The sequence below is a fragment of the Uloborus diversus genome, chromosome 1, assembly GCF_026930045.1.
Source record: "Uloborus diversus isolate 005 chromosome 1, Udiv.v.3.1, whole genome shotgun sequence".
NCBI lineage: Eukaryota > Metazoa > Arthropoda > Arachnida > Araneae > Uloboridae > Uloborus > Uloborus diversus.
In genome coordinates this window covers 159,383,230-159,403,830 of record NC_072731.1, presented here as the reverse complement: position 1 = coordinate 159,403,830, position 20,601 = coordinate 159,383,230, and the positions used below count along the sequence as shown (strand labels likewise).

Sequence of the window (20,601 nt, the reverse complement as noted above, 5' to 3'; positions counted from 1 at the left end):
CTGGCAATTTGGGGCGCTGCTTCACTTTTCCAACTGTACCGTAATTTGGTGTGAAGTCCGACTTCCACGATACACACATGCCATTGGGATCCATTAATAGGGTAGGCAACCATTTACAGCATAACAACACATTCACACAAAGGGAGGACAAGGACAGGAGAGTGAAAGTAAATCCATGTCCGAGCCAGGATTTCAACCCAGGACCACACCATTGCAGGCAATGAAAATAGGATCTGCAAGTCAATCTGCAGAGGATATTTAAAAACGAGCAAACATAATTTTAAAATTGTTATACATTTCTAATTTATCGTTTGCCAAACATTGCTATATCATTATTTTTCAATTTGTCGTCAAACATCCGTTGCATGAAATATTAAATTATAGCCGATCCCCTAATTGTCCCAACATGAACTTGGCACAAATAAAGAACACAATAGTGTGCATAATATATATATTTTTCAGATTTTTAAAATAATAACTTACAGAAATATTCAAGGTCAAAGGTAATTTTGAATGACCTTCAAAATTTAAGATTGCATTTTTGTATCATGTAATATCTCATCTTAAAGCGTGTTTTAAGAACTTTAAAATGGTATCAAGTTTGCATGTAGTGCAATTAGAACAAAAGTTGTATGTGTTTAAAAGCTACTCCGACTACCAAAATTCGATTTTTTGTAATGACCCCCAATCAAAAAATATTTGTATTAAAAATCTAAAAATTTGGGTTTTTACTTTTATTACCAAACACTATTTCTGTACAAAATTTTAGAAAAATGGAAAGGGGTCAGCTTGAAAATCTTACTTTTTTGATTTGATTTGATATGGAATGACCCAAAAAATTAATGCAAGAAATGAGTTTTGAAGTAGAAGTATGAGAAGTCTGTATGTAATGGTTACTAGATTTAATATGCTAAATTATCTGGAAAAGTTGTGGATACTGCGATTGTAAATATATTTAATTGTCATTCAGTGCGTGCTACGTTCCCTACAAATGCTGCTGGATAAAAGTCATGTGGATATGGAATCTATAGAATAGATATTCTATACATTTTTTAGAAAGATTACTGGAAATGTGTTTTTTTTTTTTTTTTGAAAAGATTTCTTTTAAAGATGCATTGCAAAATTTAATTCAAAAAAAAAAAGTTTGCCTTACCTGAGTAATTTCCCACAAGAGGTAAATTGACATCAGTGAGTACCTTTCTTCCAGTACCAATTTCTAGAAGACCATGTCTTCCAGCAAGGTCTCCCATCTCACATCGGTAAGGATTTTCGATATTGCATTCATCCTTGTAAAAATCCTGCAATGTAGCAATGAAAGACACAGAAATTAGAATGAATCACACAATATTCTTGTAGTCTTTTTAAACAAATCTGAGTTCATATTAAACCTTCCACATTTCCTTGCAATAAAACTTGATAATTTCTAGAGACGGGCAATGTCTTTCTTTTCAATGAGCCGTTCATCAGAGGATTATTCATTCTGTTGATCCGTTCATTCAACTCTTTCATTTAAACAGCTTCGTTCATTTAAAAATGTTGCAAGTAATCTCTCTGCATGACATACTCATATATATTTGAAATTTTTCATTAGATCAGTCATTTTATTTCATTTTCTTTGAAAGAAAAATATCTAAATTTATCTAAAGTAAGAAAATATGCCTATGAAAAATGAATAAAAAAACTTTATTCAGGTTTAGATGTGTAAAAAAATTATAGTTTGTTTTGTAAGATATTTCTCAGTTGCCAAATGGTAAGATATGTTTTCCATTCCAAAAATCTCAGGTTTTATTTCAGCATGCCATAAAATTAAGTTTTTGACGTCAGAAAATTTGCAAAATTAAACTTACAAATACAAAAGTGACGACCTGCAACAGGCTTTGGGCCCAGCTAGGCTAGTGCTAGTCAATTTACAATCCCCAATGAAGATCAATGGCCCTCTTAAAACTATCTACTCCCTTGCTCATTAGCACCTCTTCCGGTAAGCTGTTCCAAGGTTCCACTACCCTGCTAAAATAATTTTTCTTAATATCCATGTTAGCCTGAGATTTAAGTAACTTAAAACAATGACCCCTTGTCCTGTTTTCAGTGCTAAACTTTAGCCCCATAACATCTTTCATTTTAATAAATTTAACCAACTGAATCATGTCCCCTCGGTTTCTTCTTTGCTCAAGACTGTACATTTTGAGCATTCTAAACCTGGAATCGTAGTCTAAATGAGAAAGTCCATTTATTAGCCTTGTAGCCTGCCTTTGAACCCTTTCCAATCAGGGTTGGCAAAAACCCGGGTTTTTTTTTAAAAAGCCCATGGACCCAGGGTTTTTTGGATAAAACCCAAAAAAAGCAAACTAAAGCTGGTTTTTTTAAAAGAAATGTTTTTTTTTTGTCTATTTTTAGTTAAAATGTGGGTATTTGTAGCATATTGAAGCGTAAGTATATGGACAAAGCACAAAAATTGGTTTAAAAAGCTGGAAAATTCATTGTTTTCTAAAGAAAAGTATAAAAGACGATGAAACCCAAAAATGGTGAAGTTTCAGATTTTTTAGATGTTTATCAACAGTTAAGGCCAAGTTACTTCTCAAGTGATAAAACTATTGTTCGTTTGTTCGTTTTTAATCACTACATTTTTTTTTTTTTTTGAAAATTTTACTTTATTGTATTTCATTTTGTTATGCAAAACTACTGTAGAACCCCTAGTAGTTTAAATCCCTTTTTACTGAATTCCAGCTTAATCAAGACATTTCTTTGAATTTTATGTTCCCTGTTTTTTCTATTTTTGTGTACAGAGTAAATATTAAAATTTTTTGTAAGATAATGAAAATACTGTACATCTTTTTTTTTTCTGTCCGACCGTTTGTAACACTTGTTCATTTCTAAAAAGTATACCTTGTTTATTTAAGATTTGTGATTTGTTGGTTTGCAGAAAATAATTCAAATGAAAGCCTTTTAGCTAGAGAAGTTTCCTCTGTGCAATCTACAAATATTGAGAAAATCAGATGTGACAGGACTTAGTCAAGATAATTTGAGTTATTTATTGACCAGTTAAAGAAAAAAGTTAACTTTATTTATTTAAAATCTTTGGAGTATTTTTTTTAATGCCGTTAAGAGTTAAGAAATACTATTAAAGTTCAAAATGCATTTTTTATGTCCATTGTCTGTGGTGAAGAACAAATAAAAAAGAAGTTTAAATTGTGAAAGTATTTAAATTAATTTTTTTAAAAACTTCTCAGAAAATTTTTAAAAACCCAAAAGTGGGCTAAATAACGGCTTTTTTTAAATGGGTTTTTTCAAAAAACCAATTGGGTTCAACCCAATTGGGTCCAATTCGGCCAACCCTGTTTCCAATGCATTAATATCTTTCTTAAGATAAGGAGACCAAAACTGAACAGCATACTCCAAATGAGGTCTTACAAAACTTCTGTATAAGGGCAGAAGAACTTCTTTGGATTTGTTTGAAATAGATCTACAGTCGAGTCCCGACTTACGCGAGGGATGCGTTCCAAGACTTCTCGCGTAAGTCGAAATTTCGCGTTTTGGAAAATTTAGGTATTAATTTTTTTAGAAGCACACCAAATTCTTTTAGACACTTATAAATAACTCTCAAAGTGCTTTAAAGCATTCCTCAACTGTAAATTAGTTTCTTACATAAAGAACTAAACTTTTACTGTATTTGAAAGGTTCACAAAATGAATAATCAAACAATCAAAGACTTAAATAAAGCAACATGGTACGCACAATGTGTAGTAATAATACAATGCTGCACTACAACAGTACTCTACAGTGTATTAGTAATAATATCTATGAGTAAAAAATGAAGATGATGATGATTTATGCTCCATGATCAGATTATTATCTAATACATTTTTAAATACGGTTGCTTTGCCTTTTCTCTAAAACGTTTCCATTTATGACAACAGTCCATCTTCCTATTATCTTTAAACTACAATGCAAGAGCAATTTTCATTTTCATAATATTTACTTTGCTTAGACATTACTCTGCAAGCTCCAATATTGAAACTAAGTTCTGAACTTTTATAGTCATCTTTTTGTTTTGACTTTTGAATTGTATGTATGGTAGATTCACTCATATTTGTGTCGTGCTATCGTTGACGTTTGGTAGTTGTGCAAGCATATCGAGAATCTTAACCCTTTTTTTGTCAGAAACCTTGTTTTCCGTCCCATCTTCACAAACTTTAGATGAAACAGCGAACTTAGATGTCATTACATTTCATCAACTTTAAAATTAGAATGAAAAAAAGATAAATGAAAGATACTGAATCGTTATTTTATTTGATGCACTAACAGCGCGATGTGTAGACTAGTTTGGTGTGGGAACTTCCATTGCCAGTGATGCTAAACGCATGTAAAAATAGTCTCGAAATCAGTACACATTAGCCAATAACGAAGCCAATATTTCCTTCAAGATTAATTCGTGTTGTGGACGAGGATTTCACGTTAGCTATAAATTCGAAAAATTCGCGTTATAGCTATTTCGCGTAAATCGAATCGCGTTGTAGCGGGAGTCGACTGTATTGATAAACCCAAGCATCTTATTTTCTTTGTTACTAGCTATGCTGCACTGTTGACTAAACTTTAAATCCTGATTTATTCAGACGCCTAGATCAGTAACTTTTTCTGGCTGACTAATGACTGAACCTTGCTGCACTATTTCTTTAGAAATATATCTCTAAGTGTAATATGGTCACAAGTGAAAATAAAACAAAAAAGGAGCCAAAACTGATCTTTTTTGACCCCAAAACAAACATAGATGGTAGTTGATAGGTAGGCTTGGCAGATGTCTGAAATGTTCAACTGGGACCACAGAAATACTACCCCCCCCCCCCCACCCACCGCACCAGCATAGCGAGTATTAAAAAGGGTACACACCTCTGGTTGATTTTTAGAGTGTTTTAGACAAAAGGTAGTTCATTCTCATTGTTATGAATAAATATTTACTATGTTAATTCTTATCTCAATAAAAAAAAAATTGTATGATTTGTTGGAATCCAAAAAAAATTTTTTTTTAAATAAATAAATAAATAAAATGTACCTATGTCTTTTGTAGCAAAATAATTAAGTTAAAACTCGAATTATTTCATGTTAAGTGTGTATTACTAGTCATTGTTGTATAAATTGCTTTTTAATTATAATAGTAGCTGAGCTAGTTATATTTCACTGTAATTTGAACTTTTAGGTACATATTTCCAAAGAATATATCAGATGGTTGCATTTTAATTTTTACAAAACAAATGTTACAATTTTTTTTTTTTGGAAAAATTGCATTTGTGAGTCATGGAAAGTCAGGGAAAGTCATGGATTTCAAAACTTGAAACGTAGTATACTAATTCTGAGCCTAAACAAGGAGTAATAAATAAAATATAATGCAAGCAGAAACATTTAAAGGAAAAAATCTTACAGATTAATATTTTAAAGTTACTTTAGTAAGAAGAAAAACTTTGAATAAGGAATAAAAATTTGAACAATATTTACATATTCTTTGCATTGGCTAGGACTTTTACAGGTATTTTTAAAAAGAATCTTGTTGTAATTATCTTCACAGGCTAAGCCGATATTAATTCTATCGGTCAATGTTGCAAATCTGTACCTAAGAGCCAGGTTAAGGTAAGTTACATAATCGCTACTTCACAGGGGACAGAAGCAACATTTGCCTGGTGCATGCAAAGGATGGGACGTGCGCTTTTTTAGTATGATTCTACATACAATGCAGTAATAAACGGAAATTCTCAATTTTTGAACTTATGTCTGGTTCTGAGGTACAGAAAGGACAAGTTATTATTTAAACAATCCTTCACAGTTTATCATTTTTAGGCTTTTGATCATCTGTTATCAAATTAATCTTTTACCAGGAAGTGAAGTAAACCGGCCGAGACAAGGGGATTTTGTCTGAACTTTTTTCAAAACAAAACCGTGATGTCTGGCAAGCCCATATGATAAGGCTGTTATAGAATACAAAAGGATCGCCAGAAAATTGATAAAAGGTATTTTCAGAAATAATTTTGGCGACAGAAAGCATGAGAAGGGTTTAGCAGGTGCATGGGACAGGAAATATAAAGTCCACACATTTTGCTAGTAGCCTAAACAAGTTACACAAAACAATACTAATGGATACATTGGAAAATTGCAAATGAATTTTAACGGTTAAAGAAAAATGATGAATAAAGAAATAAGTAAACGGTTTTAAATGAATATATTGTACTTCACTGAGAAAAAGGAAATTTGAGATTGATTGAGAGTTAAAAATTTGAAGATGAATGTAATTTTCAAAAAAAAAAAAAAAATGCGATTTTATCACCAGTGCATCAATACAAAGTTCCAAATTGCTCACCGTTCAAAAGAACGGATCCGTTCATTTTAAAGATTCGTTCTTTTTAACCCGTTTGTTAACAAACGACACATCCCTAATAATTTCAAAAAAATGTAAAAATAAGTAAATAAAATAATAATAAAATGACAATGATGAGAAAATATAAACAAGTACATACATCATCAGATTTTACAATGTAAGGGTTCCATCTATATCCTGCAGAAATGCAACGAGAAGACTCCACTTTCTCCACAGCATCATGGGCCACTTGATTGACGTAGATTGCCCATTCATGTCTTTTTGTCTGAAAATACAACAATATTTAGTTTTGAGATGGCTAATTATGATTTTTTTTTTTTAAGTTAGGAAAAGTATACATATTGAAAGTTTTGCACAGCAGAAGCAAAATACTAAACTTGATTTTCTAGTGACTTAAATGAAAATCTTGCCTTTTTCTTTTTTTTTCAAGAAGCCACCTTTTGTAAAACGAATCTTAAATGTTAAAAAATAGTTTCGTTTTTCAAAAAATGAATTTTTTGGGAAGATTAAGAATTTTATTTCTATAATCACATCTGCTCTAGATTTGCAATGAACTAAATCAGTGTATGTCCCAACCAAAATGTTTTGGCGGACCCTTCATTCTAAAGGCGACCCAGTAAAAACATAATGGTTTGGTAGGTTAAAAAAAACGGGAAGAAGAATCTCTACTGGTATTCTGGATCTATTACGTAAATCAAACCCTTCAACTTTTAATTCATTTGAGGGCTCGGGAACTATTTTCAGTAGCTAATCAGGTCTTCAACTGCACTTTTTTTTTTTTTCCATTTTTAAAGATAGGATGCAGTATCAAAAGGTGGCATCTCGTTTTACTAATTTTCATTCTGGAAATAATGAAATAAGCTGGGAAAATAATTAAATCTGCATTTGTATATAAAATTTGAAGATAGTTATGGATTCGTTTGTTGATTGAGCTGTTTAATATTCGCGCCCTAACAAGGAGCATTTGCGAACTCAACCCTGAAAATTGTGTTTTTTAAAAATCCTTTTTAGACGCTCTTTGGTGGTATCAGGAGAAAGGTAGGTTTGGGAGCTCTTTTCTAGATTTTTTTGGAAATTCAAGTCTTAAAAACAAGATTGTTGTTAATCTTTTTGGTGTGAAGGGATGGGATTCAGGAACTCTTCCCAAGTCACGTTTTGATATTGGAACTCCAAAAAGACAATTTTAGGGGTTCGGTGGCGTTCCCTCTTTGGAGTTGAAATTCTAAAAATGCATTTGCAAGCTATGTTTAATGGTGTTAAGAGGAGGCATGGGGTTCAAAACCAGGGCCGCACCATCCCTATGCAGGGGCGGATCTAGAGGGGAGCCATGGCCCCTCCCAAAGCCTTGTAATTGTAGGAATTTTTTTAATAAAAAAAAATATTATGAGAAGATAAGAAAATTTAACACATGTGTTATACTGAAAAAGAAGCATAGGCCTTAATTGGGAGATAAATTATGTCCCTACCCTCAAAACAAAACTTTTATTTCCAAAATTTTTCTCCATCTTTTACATCATTTCATGATTCTAACTACAGACACTTGGACGATCTCTAAATGCTGCTGTTCTCAGAGTATACCTATTGTTCACAAGACCAAAGAGAGCCTAAATTTTCGTTTTTATGGCTTTACTTTCGAAACTAGGGGGAGAACCCCCTTTTCCTATGCCTTTTCACAAATGCCTTAATATGTAGCAAATTGCATTTTAAGTCTTTTATTTGGCAAAAATGTCAACGGAAACTAGCTTATCCAGCCTTTATCAGTTAACTTGCTTAAAAGCAACTTAAATGAAATTTTTTGGAACTTCAATTACAAGCGATCTTTGATAGAACCCCCTCCCTATTTTATGTCGTGATGATAACTTCAAAAGGAGGTTTTTGGAGGAGCTCACGAATTTTCCATCCCTTTCTAAAATACGAATAAAAATAGTTAAAAATCAAATTTTTAGAGCCTCAAATGTAAAATATTTCCAGGAAGGAAGGATTCTAAGCACCTTCACTCTTCCTTAAATGTAAGCAAAGATTACCTAAAGGTGCATTTTTAGGATGGACAGCTGAAGAGCTAGAAGAGCATCCCTCCTCTTCTAACTTCTCAATTGACAGAATATTTTTGTTTCTAAGCTTTATTTTCAAAAAGTATTTTGTGGCCAGCACCTGAAACCTGACCTTTCTCGGTACATCATCAAAAATAGACGAAATGCGTTTTTAGTTTCCTAATTTTCAAAAATTACTCGGCAATTTAAATTTTGAAACATTTTCAAGGGAGATTCCTAAATCCACCCCCTCACCTAATGTCCCGATATCCCGAAAATTGAGTTTTTAAAGCTTCATTTTAATAAAATTTCTGGGGAGTTCGGAGTTTGTTCAAAAATTTCGGATGGCCCCTCCCAAGACAATCGGCTAGATTCGCCACTGTCCCTATGTGCAAGGTCGTGCAACGTACGGCGGCGCCAGGGTCAAAGAGGCGCCGATCTCTGAAAATCAAAAATGATCTTATTATCAATTTTTGTACTACTATAATACCAAGACGTTGAGAAATTATTCTTATTAAATTATATTCATGATTTGAAGTTCAGTATTTTCAATATATTCGTCGGGTACGTATTCTTTTGTGTGTTTAGTGTAGTATATTCAAAAATGTATGTTTTACATTGATAAAAAGATCGAAGTTTTAAAACACTTTTTTTTTTTAAACATCGATGTTTTTTGGTCGGTGTATCAATACGATATTTTAATTTCTAACATCGATGTTTTGCCGTTTTGCCATCGATGTCGCACTTCTAGTTCCGAAGGATAGACAAAAGTCACAAATAGAAAAAAAGAAACGCACAAACAATAAAAATGCTCCTGCTTTAAAAAGAATCTTGAACGCATGTTTTTCATACAAGTTTGTTATATTACGTTAACTTTAGGCTCAAAAAAATAATAAAAAGGTAACTTTTATGAAAATTCTCTTTATAATTTCATATTATTAGCTTTAATTTGTTGTATTACTTGTAGCAATAAAACAGTTTTTAAATTTCAACTCTCATGTTCACTTTTCGTGGAATTGCCCTGAATTAAAGGGAGCTCTCAACCGGAAATGTTTAAGCATTGAAGTTTTAAAAACGCAATTGTGAGCCATCTTTGATGACGTTAAAAGAAAGGATCTGGTTTGGAATTCCCCACTCCCAAATTTTAAAAATTCGGGGTGTTAGGCAGAGAAGAGGTTCGGGGATTTGCAACATATTGCAAATTGAATCTTAAAAACCCGATTTTAAACCCACCTTGGGTTACGTTAGAGGAAGGAATAAGGTTCTGGAACTTCCCTCTGCTAATTTTTCGAAACTGCAGTTCCAGAAGGGCAATTTTAAATGATGTTCGATGATTTTATAAGGAGATGGTTTGGAAAATCTCTTCTGTAATTTTCCAAAATTGAACTTCTAGAAACGCAATCTCTCCCCTCCTTTGAAGAATTACTGGATCCGTCCTTGACTATACTTCAATTTAGAACTATAATAAGTACTCTGTTGTCATGTTTTGACAGGCATAAAAGTTTCATTTATTATTCATCAATTAGAGATTAAAGAGATATTTAGAGGGGCGTTAACTTCGATAATTCGAATACTGTTTTTTTTTTTTTTTTTTCAAAAACGTTTAATCCCAGAGAAGCTGATGAACTCGAAATAATTTTGAGATTGAAAGTAAAAACGTAAACTGTATTGCGAAAGTAAATATTTACAATTAGATGCGAACGTATTTTTTTTCCACATTACATTTATCTGCAAAACCTCACTCCAGGTACAAATTATAATTTCCCCGAACGCCACTGCATGAAGGAGCTCAACAAAAGACATTTGCGCGACGGGGCATTTTAATTTGAAAACGCGCCAGACTCTTGTATTAAGCTCAAAAAAAAAAAAATCTTTCAGCGGTTTTATAATTTTGGTTAAAAAGAAATTCTCTTTTTTTTTTTCGATAGACAACAAAAAGAGATATCCTTCCTTCTTTATTGCGAGGCGCCATACAGAAACCTTGTATTAAGCTGTGGCGGGGATCACGATGACCTTAAAAAGGCGCCATCGCGTGGAGTCAATCAAACAATATACATAATATACATATGTCGAAAAAAATAAAGAATTCTCAAACAATGCATCATAGGGGTATTATTTCTAATCTGGTTGAAATATAACTCGGGAATTTCCGTCGAATTCAGTCATCGAATAGCAGACATGACAGCAAAAGGCTCCAAACTTAAAATTTATTACTGGATTTTACCCATCTGTTAGTTTTCAAAAATATATAACATCAGCATGCTCATAGTTCTGGGGAAATAGTTGTTAACAGACGTATTTAGAGATACTTTAGAGATGCTTGAAAACAAGTGATTTTGTTTGCAATTGGTTTTGCTACGTGAACTTGCTACTCTGTTTGTGAAGTTATAATCGTGTTGGTAATTTTTATGATTTAATAACTTTCTGCTGTTATGGATCGATGGTTGAAAACTGGTAGTTTGGTTGAGCGACAAATGGACTAGCAGTCAATCGATCAACCCTCAACATCAGCAGTAACTTTCGAATCAACACAGGATATTGAAATAGATAGCTGTAATGAACTGCCGCCTCCCCCGACTAAACAGAAAAGTGAACTAGGGGAGAAAAAAGCGAAAATATGACAGTGACTATTTACAAATGGGCTTTTATTTTACTGGAGAAGAGTCTGAACCTAGACCACTTTGTCTTCTCTGCAACGAAGTTCTAGCGAACAGCAGTTTGAAACCGTCACTTCTGAGAAGACACCTCGAAACAAAGCATCCGACACACAAGGACAAACCTGTCCAATATTTTAAAAGAAAACTGGAATATAATAAAAAGTGTAGCGTCTCTACGTTCCTGTTAGAATCCAACGAAGATAGTAAAATGGCCCTTGAAGCTTCATATCGAGTCAGTTATAGAATTGCAAGATCTGAACAGCCACATACAATTGCAGAAAATTTAATTGGACAGTGTGCTAAAGATATTGGTAAGTGTATGCTGGGAGAAAAGTCAGCAAAAAAAAATTGACCTGCTTCCGCTATCAAACAACACAGTATCACGCAGAATTACTGATTTGGCAAGTAATGTGGAGAAAGAACTTGTGAATAGAATAAAAGAGAATAATTTTGCGATCCAGCTTGATGAGTCGACTGATGTAGCAAACGCTGCAATATTACTTGTCTATGTTAGGTATATTTTTAATGATACAATTAAAGAAGATGTACTATTTGCAAAACCTTTGAAAACCAACACAACTGGAGAAGCAATTTTCGAACTGGTCAACAGTTACTTTGAAGAAAATGGAATGGATTGGTCTTTGTGTGTGGGTGTGTGCACGGATGGTGCAAAATCAATGACAGGAAAATTTGTTGGCTTTGTGGTGCGAGTAAAGAAGATCAACGAGAAAATTGGATGGACTCATTGCTGCATTCATAGACAAGCATTAGCATGTAAGCGTATTCCCGCAGAATTATCCGCTACTTTGAATGATGCGGTAAAAATTGTAAATTTCATAAAATCACGTGCCACAAACTGCCGTCTATTTCACGCGCTTTGTGAGGAATTGGGAAGCCTTCATGTTACTTTACTTCTTCACACAGAAGTTAGATGGCTTTCCCGTGGCAAAATTTTGACACGCTTATTTGAATTGAAGTCAGAAGTCCAAGCATTTTTTGTTGATCATCAATTTCACTTGTCCACTTGCATATTCGATCCTCTTTGGATGCAAAGGCTTGCATATTTAGCTGACATCTTTTCAAAATTAAATGAATTAAATCTATCCTTGCAAGGTGCAGTTGTTAATATTTTCGTTGTATATGATAAAATTGAAGCTATGGTAAAAAAATTGAATTTCTGGATCCAATGCCTGGAAATGGGTGAGTTTTCTTGTTTCACTTCTCTTAGTAGTTTTTTTATCAGAAAACTGAATGAAACTTGATGAAAGCGTTAAAAGAAATGTATGTGAACAGCTGCAACATCTTGAACTAACTTTTGACGAGTATTTTCCTAATATGCGTAACGTCCCTCTCTCAAACAACTGGATACGCAATCCTTTTGAAGGAAATCCATGCTTAGAGAACACCCTGACATTACCTGAAAAGGAAATGCTCATCGAGTTATCCTGTGAAAATTCATTGAAAACTACCTTTAACGAGCTCTCGTTAATTGACTTCTGGCTCAGTGTAAGAAATGACTATACCGTTTTGTCCAAAAAAGCAATTCAAATTTTATTACCATTTTGTACAACATATCTGTGCGAGAAAGGATTTTCCTCCTATACTTATCTCAAAGATAAATACCGAAGCAGATCGAGCAGATTGAATGCAGAGCCTGATTTAAGACTCAAACTGTCAGACATTGAACCAAACTTTCAGTTTCTTTGTTCCGTCAAACAGCCACAAATATCGCATTAAGGATTTTTTCCCCAATTTAAAGTATGCTTAAAAAAATAGTTGGTTTATAAAACTTCTTGTTTATAATTTTTCTTGTAGATGTAGTTTTAACTTTTTATTAATGTTTGCACTTAATGATGTTTTACAATTATATTTTTGTTTATTGCAATCAAATGCTGCAAAAAATGGAAAGCAAACATGCTGTTTTTTTATTGTTTCTTACATGTTACTAATTTCAACATCAGGGGGTTCGCGAACTTTTTTGCCTGTTCCAAGGAGTTCGCAAAGAGAAAAAGGTTGGGAACCGCTGCATTAGAGGATCTTCAATGGTGTTATGAAGAAGAGAACCTGGGGTCTCTACTCCGGAATTTTTCTGAGATTTAAGTCTTAAAAACGCTATTGTAGAGTCTCTTTAAAGACATTAGGCCAAAAGGCATGGGGTTAAGCACTCTCCCAGAAATATATAGATATTGAAGGTACAAAACAGTAAATTTAGACTTTTTTTTACGTTAGAGATGTGGTTCTGTTGTCTTCCCATGGAAGATTTTCGGAACTGGAGTTTTAACATATTTGTAGGACGACTTCGGTAGCGTTACAGGGGCCGGGGTTTATGGAATCTGGACATAAGGAATCTTCACCGGCGATTTTTGAGATTGAGAAATTAAATCTCGAAAAATTCAAAATTTTAGACGATCTTCGGGGACATGACGGAGAAGGGGTTTAGGATCCTGTTTAGGAAAAAATTTGGACTAGAAGTCCTAAAAATGCAACGGCAGACCATTTTTTGTGATATTTGGGGGAGGAGGAGTTTGGTGATCTTCCCTCAGAATTTTTTCTAATTTTCAAAACCTTTTTCTTCGGAAATGAGAGGGTGATCGCTCACCTTCCTTGTGGATCCGCCACTGCTGATATGTGATTGCGAAAGAAATAATTTGTTTCAGTACCTTCTCACCGCCGAGGTCGTTATCATTCTTGATAACCCTTAGAAAAGGGTTGGAGAAGGGTGTCAGTGCCGCCACCAGAGTGAGTATCTAAACTGACGTCAAAAATAGCCATTTTAGGAAGTTTTTGACTACAGTAGGAGAAAGGAGTTGTTGGAGTTCCCTCCGATTTTTTTAAAAATTGAAATAAATTCGATTTAATTTATGTTTAAGCTGTTTATCGAGACGTCAGGGTGGGAATTTAGGGGACCCCCTCCCTCCAGAAAATTGTCGAAATTAAAAGTTTTTAAAATGCAATTTTAGGCTATCTTTGGATACATTAGTAGGAGCAGGAGGGCTATTGTTGAAATTTCCATCGGAATTTTTTTGAAATTGAATCATCTTGAGGACACAATGTTAGGCTATCTCTTTGGTGCTGCAATTTAGGGAAAGGGTATGTGGTCTACTACATTCTGATGTGTTTACAGCTCCCAAAGCCCTCACGTCCGTTCTAAAAGTTGCAAGATATCAGCATATCATTGACCTTCGGATACTTTGAACGCAACCTTTTGAAACCAAATGTGATGGATTAGGTTCAATCATCTGCAGAGGCGTAGCGTGACCAAACATTTGGGGGGGGGGGGGGCACCAGGGCCGTCGGTAAAAAAAGTTTAGTAAGTTTTTAGTTGAAAGTATTTTGATAAAAATTTTATTTGGACTATTAGATTATTTTTAACATCTCTCTCCTTTCTGAGTAACAAATTACGTAGATTTTTTGCTGATATTCCCCCCCCCCTAATATTTAAGCATGATCATAGAACATATTAAATGCCCAAAAAGAATTCGTGTTTGAAGGTAAAATAAATAAAATAAATGAATAAATAAAACTTGAAATGGATGTAACAAACTTTTGCGGTATCAAAATTTTACAGAAAAATAAAATTAAAAATTACTTGAATATTTTACTGTGATCAGTTTATGAAATTACAAGTTCGGCCATATTAACGCATGTAATAAGTAATTTATTAGAAATTATTACTTTTAAATCTTACTGAATTGTGATTCTATGATCCCAAAAGAAAAGCAATTAGTCAGTTTTTTAATTGACGAAAAATTATCTCTCTCTCAACACTTATTCGATGTTGTTCCATAAAACATTTTTGTATTTGCATCATTGGAATACATTTTCTGATTGTACTTGACTTTGTACTGAGGAGTTATTTAATTAGCATCTATGCATTCATCTTTAGTAAATCGTGAAGGTAGCATTAAACGTAACAAAAAACAGGCATGTGGGCATTTAACTATAAATTACTATGAAAATTACCGCTAGTTACTGCGTTACAAGCAAAGAAGCCAAAAAGGTGAATACGAGGTAATTTTTTTTTTAGTTTTTCGTTTCTATATTGTTTTTTTTTAACTCTTATTTTCTTCAAGCTAAAGATATTTGCAATTTCTTGCAATAAAGTGTTTTGCTAACATCATATTTAAAAAAAAAATCATTGCCTGCGTTTTAAAATATGATATGTATTGTTGTTAAAATTAACAACATGTTGTTAAAATAAAATTACACAGATGCTTAAATTAATTCAATAGGTATACATTCCATTAATCGGCATGCAAAAGATCCCTTAGGTTGTTTGGCTGGGAATGCTCTTGACAAAATTAAATTCCTTTTACAGTTTCGCATCGAAAAGAGCTCAGGTGTCTCCATCTGGTGGAAACGGCATCAAATTTTCCTCTGACATTCACATCCGCGCCTTAATGGTGGCATATGAATGACTGGATGCCATATCGTTGGTTTGTACTTGTTCTGCAAAAGGCCAAAGCCTCTAACATAGCCCCATTAGAAAGAAATAAATAATGATAAAAAACGGCAATACGCCTTTTCCAATATTTAAAATTTTTTCGAACAGCTTTCACCCTTTGAGGAATAGTGACTTCACTTGAGAACCCCATTTATTTCTTGCTTGTCTTTTTTTTCAGCTAACTGAAATCACTGTGTCAGTTGGCTGAAGAAAAAAAATACATATATAAAAAAAATGGTTGCATCAAAGGAAGCCTCCGTCCCTCAAAGAGTTAATAGTTTGTTCAAGCTTTTAATTGATGATTAGGAATGATAATTAGAAACGGATAAGCTTAGAAATATCATTCTATTTCGCATTATCAAAAGAATATTATAAATGTAAATAAATAAAAACTAATTCAAGCTTTTTAAATGAAACCCTGTTAATATTTTCGTTGAGAGAGTTGTGGGATTTTGCCTGAAATGTTGTTCAAATCGAACAGGGTTACGTTATAAAACATCCAAACAGTTATACATTCCACTCTATAGATATAGGTTTATTTATACTATATATATAAATAATGCCAACAATGTTAGTGTTTCAACAATGAAACACTAACGCGCCACGGCATGATATGTGTTTCGCGCCACGGCATGATATGTAATTTGATAATATGTTTTGGTAATGTTTAACATGGAGGGAAAGGCTGAACTCGATCCGGTAACTTAACAGTTTTACTGATAAGACTGTGTCATCTCAGAGGAATGAAGAAACGAAAACAATGAACGCTATCTGCTGGAGTTTAGGGTTAATCCACTGGTGTTAGAGTTAAAATTTCAACTATCAAAATATCACCAAACAGGCAATTGCTTCGTTCAAATGTAGAAGAGTTGAAGCAATTTACACCCGTTATACCTTGACGGGTGACTTTCTAGTTTTCAAATAAAATGGCATAAGTACAAATGTACATATTTTGTTGAAATATATTACAAAGCTTTAATATTTTATTAAATTATCGTATGCATTTTCCAAGTAATTTCTAGAACAGTTTTCGTTTTCCGTTTTTCTTTTAATGTGCCCTTTTTATTAATGGAAAATATATCACTCATTTTCTGGAGGACAGAGGTTCACCCATATTTGGAAACTTTGTATGTGATAACTTTCAGTTTAATGATAATTTACAAACTTTCAATAATTAATTTACCACTTAATATAAAATTTTTGTTAAACAACTTTAACTAATGGCTCTATTAATTTCAATTATTTAATTAGTTTTAGTTAATTATCATACTTTAATAATCAGTTTTAACTGGATTTATCTTACCTGGTGTAACTATCAGCTACTTATTCTGCTTTAGCATGCCTCCTCTTTTGAAGTTCGTGCAACCTTGGCCCCCCCCCCCTTAACAAATTTCTAGCTACGTGCCTGCAGTCCCATTTCCTATTCCATTGATGCAATGTTATTTTACCTTCCATTAGAGTGTCCAAACTAAACCGTTCATTCCGATATAACGTTCAATTTTTGTGTCATCCTCAGGACTAACTATTCGAAAACTAATACTTAAACATTTTATGTTTCTAAAGTTAAAATATTTCCATTGAAAGGTTGGTGTAGGGTCAAAGAAGTGATGAAAATCGCACACAAAGGGCGCATTTTAAGAATCGCATTACAAATTATATTTTTTTGAAAAAGTCAGAGAAGCGGAAAACTTCTATATAGTTGCAGCGTATATGTTTTAAAAAGGGAAAGAAACTAAGAATTTTTTTGTAAAGTTATTTTGTTAGTTTCTTGATTCTTCCTTAAACCAATGCATAACTATGAGAAACTATTCCTGAATTTTTAAAAATGACTGAATAATATGCAATGCGTTATAACGACCTCTCGTTATAGCGACCTATTTTGTTTGGATCACAGGGGTCATTATAACAAGCGTCGACTGTATTCAGGGTATAGTACAAATCTATGACAAGCGTCAGTCAAGTAAAAAATTAATAGGTAAATAAACAAAATTTCATAGGCGCTGCCAGCATTTTTAAATTTTTATCTTTTTTCTTTTGTAAAAACATGATCATGAAAATCGAGGTTAAGTAGAGAAAAATATATGTGCCACCAAAATACGTTTTAAATAGAGAAAAAGTTGAAACAGAATAAGACGAGATTTAGAAAATGTCATGACTACTAGTTCTAAGTGTTTAAATATAAATGGTGAAATGAAACAAATTTCGTAGCGACATTCAGAAGATATGACATGTAAAACAAAATAAAGTGCAAAAAACTAAGATAAGTGTTAACAGTAGCATATAAATTAAATGCAGAAAGTTTTTTTTTTTTGACGGGAGTCGCAAACACTTGTATTTCAAATAAATAAAAATATAAGGCTGGAAATTGAAAATTTCACTATGGAAAAACCAAAGCACTGAAATAATTTTGGAAAAGAAAAACTAGTGGAGAGTTTTTCGGAACATTTTTATCAATAATTTAATCAAATAAAAACGATAGTGACATTGACAAAGAAAAAGGAGAGGGAGAGAGATCCTGAACTCTATCCCTTTATTTTACGCCATCAAACTTAGCCAATAGATGAGCGATTTTGAAACTTTGATTTTGATAAGTATCCGAACCCCATCTCTTCTCTTATTGCCATTAAAGATGGCCTACAATTACTTAAGGACTTCGATGTCAAAAAACTTCTAGGAGTGCGCTCCAGCCCAAACCCTCGAATAACAGCCTGCTCCATAATTAAAGATTGTCTAAAATTCCGTTTTTAGAACTTCGGGAAAATTTTGTAGGTCCCCGAACCTTTCTTATTTCTAATATCGCCAATGACTCCACAATTTCGCATTTAGGGTTTGAATTCTGATAATATTTCCGGGAAGAATCCCCGAACACCCTGATAACATCATTGAACATCTTAAATATTATTTCTCTAGCCTGTTTTTCTGCCTTTACAAGAGATTTAATTTATTCCTTAATCAAATTCCGTGATTTTACCCTATCATTTTGAAGCTTATCGTATCTGCTAATGACGAAAAATATATCCACGGTCTAAAAATTACTTTTTTAATTTTGTCAAAAAAACCGTTCCCCCCCCCCTTTCTGTTTTTTTTTTTTTCACTCATTACTTCAATGAATAGCAATCGAAAGCGAAGACACATTGGCTCGGTTGAATAAAACAGCGTGCTAATGAGGGAAAGTGTGTGGGTTCAAATCTGGGTGGAAAAATACCGTTTTAATGCGGGTTTTTCTTCGGCGGAATTTTTATCCAAGTTTCCATCAATATGCACAATTGTACTCATAGCAGAATTCTAAGCTATATATCTGTTGTTGTTAAAATCAGGAAACAAATCATTGATTTTAATAGGGGGCATCGCTGTTTAACTTTGTAGAAGCGTAAATTTCATTTTGCTGCTTTACCACGCATTGATTTGATCTATAGCATCTCGAGATTGCATTGAAATCCGAAAATTCTTCCTTTGAGCGCGAATGCTTCGCGCGGGTCAACCATTATAGTTCAATGGGGTCAACTAGTCCGCCCCCTCCCACCCTCGTCAATCTTTCCTAATAATAAAGCTGAAAGTCTCTCTGTTTGGATCTCTCTCTGTCCGGATCTCTGTGACGCGCATAGCGCCAAGACCGTTCGGCCGATTTTCATGAAACTTGGCACAGAATTAGTTTGTAGCATAGGGGTCTGCACCTCGAAGCGTTTTTCCGAAAATTCGATTTTGTTCTTTTTTTATTCCAATTTTAAGAAACTTTTTCCGAGCAAATTATCACAACGTGGAAGAATAATTTACCAAATTATCATAACGTGGAACCGTAACATGGGCAAGCAAATGAACATAGCAAATTGGCGAGAAATTCGTCATTCATTATTTGTAAATATACAGGCTAACCAAATGACCTTTTAATTTTCAACTACAGGCAAAGCCGTGCGGTTACCACTAGTATAATACAAAATAGTCTTAAATTTCGTTTAAGCCCTTTAATTTCGAATAATAACTGGGGTAAAGCTCCCGAAAACTCACCCCGAACGTCATTAAAAGTCGAATAAAATTGTTTTTGGAGCTCCGGTCCTCATAACAATATCAAAGATGGCCCACAATTGCATTTTTTAAATTGTTCATTTTCGAAAACTTTCCAGGAGGAGTCTCCCGGATTTCTCCTCTCCTTAACATCTCCGAATATCGTCTAAAACTGCGCTTTTAGAACAACAATTTTGAAAATTTTACGAGAAAGAACCCCAAAACCCCAACCTTTTAACGTAATTAAGGAAAAAATATGAAATTGTGTTTTTTTAAGTTTCAATTTCGAAAAATGGTCGAGGAAAACGCCCCAGGCCACTTTTCCACCCTAGCATTAGCTAAGATCGTCTAGTCGCATTTTAAACACCATACAAATCGGGAAAAACACACTCTTTTTGATTTTTGTGCTAATTTTTTTTTTTTTTAATTCTGGGACAAAAGGTTAAGTGTCCAGCAAGTTGGGGGCGGGGCACGTACCCCCTCCTGCCCCCCCCCCCCCCCCCCGCGAAGCTACGCCGCTGATCATCTGTGTTTTAGTCCCACTCAAGACCCGATTTAGAAAATTTTGAACAATAAACCAGACACATTTGTAGATAAAAGTAAACTAGTGTTGCAACCGCGCACCTTTTTTGCTGTTCATATTTTACAGCTAGAGTGCAATGAGGATGTTAACTGCCTACTTGAATTATTTCGATAGTAAAAAATGATGTTCAAAACCACATTGGTATACTGGTTACTGGTATACACCTTTTCTTTTTAATTAGTTCTTGATTTTAAAATCCTTATATACACATATTAAAGCTACGTTTTGGTAAAATATTCTTTTTGGTAAGTAATTTTCGGTGGTCCCTGGACTTGTTAGGGGCCCCTAGTCCGGGGCTCATGTGCCTAAAAAATCAATCGGGCCCTGATCTGGTCCACGCATTAACAGCCGCATCCTAATCCGCACACATCTGCGTGTGTGTGGACAAGATAGAGCTATAGGAAAATTTTCTCTTAGTTGCAAAGCAACTTGATTAATCTTTTGTTGCTTAGAAATAATGCCCCTGAACTTTGATCTTGGTCACTTCAGAAACATTTTCTAAATGCCTTAAACGCAAAAAACTG

The 20,601-nt window shown here is 33.7% G+C and overlaps 1 protein-coding gene across 1 annotated transcript in view; it reads right to left on the bottom strand.

The window, feature by feature from the left end:
• The window catches only part of LOC129216544 (uncharacterized), a 69,999-nt gene that overhangs the window by 9,325 nt on the left and 40,073 nt on the right, over positions 1–20,601 (bottom strand). The window contains exons 10-11 of the mRNA XM_054850762.1: positions 6,501–6,626; positions 1,154–1,298 (exon numbers count right to left, since the gene is read on the bottom strand). Coding sequence (XP_054706737.1) covers positions 1,154–1,298; positions 6,501–6,626 — 271 coding nt within the window. The remainder of the gene's footprint in view (positions 1–1,153; positions 1,299–6,500; positions 6,627–20,601) is intronic.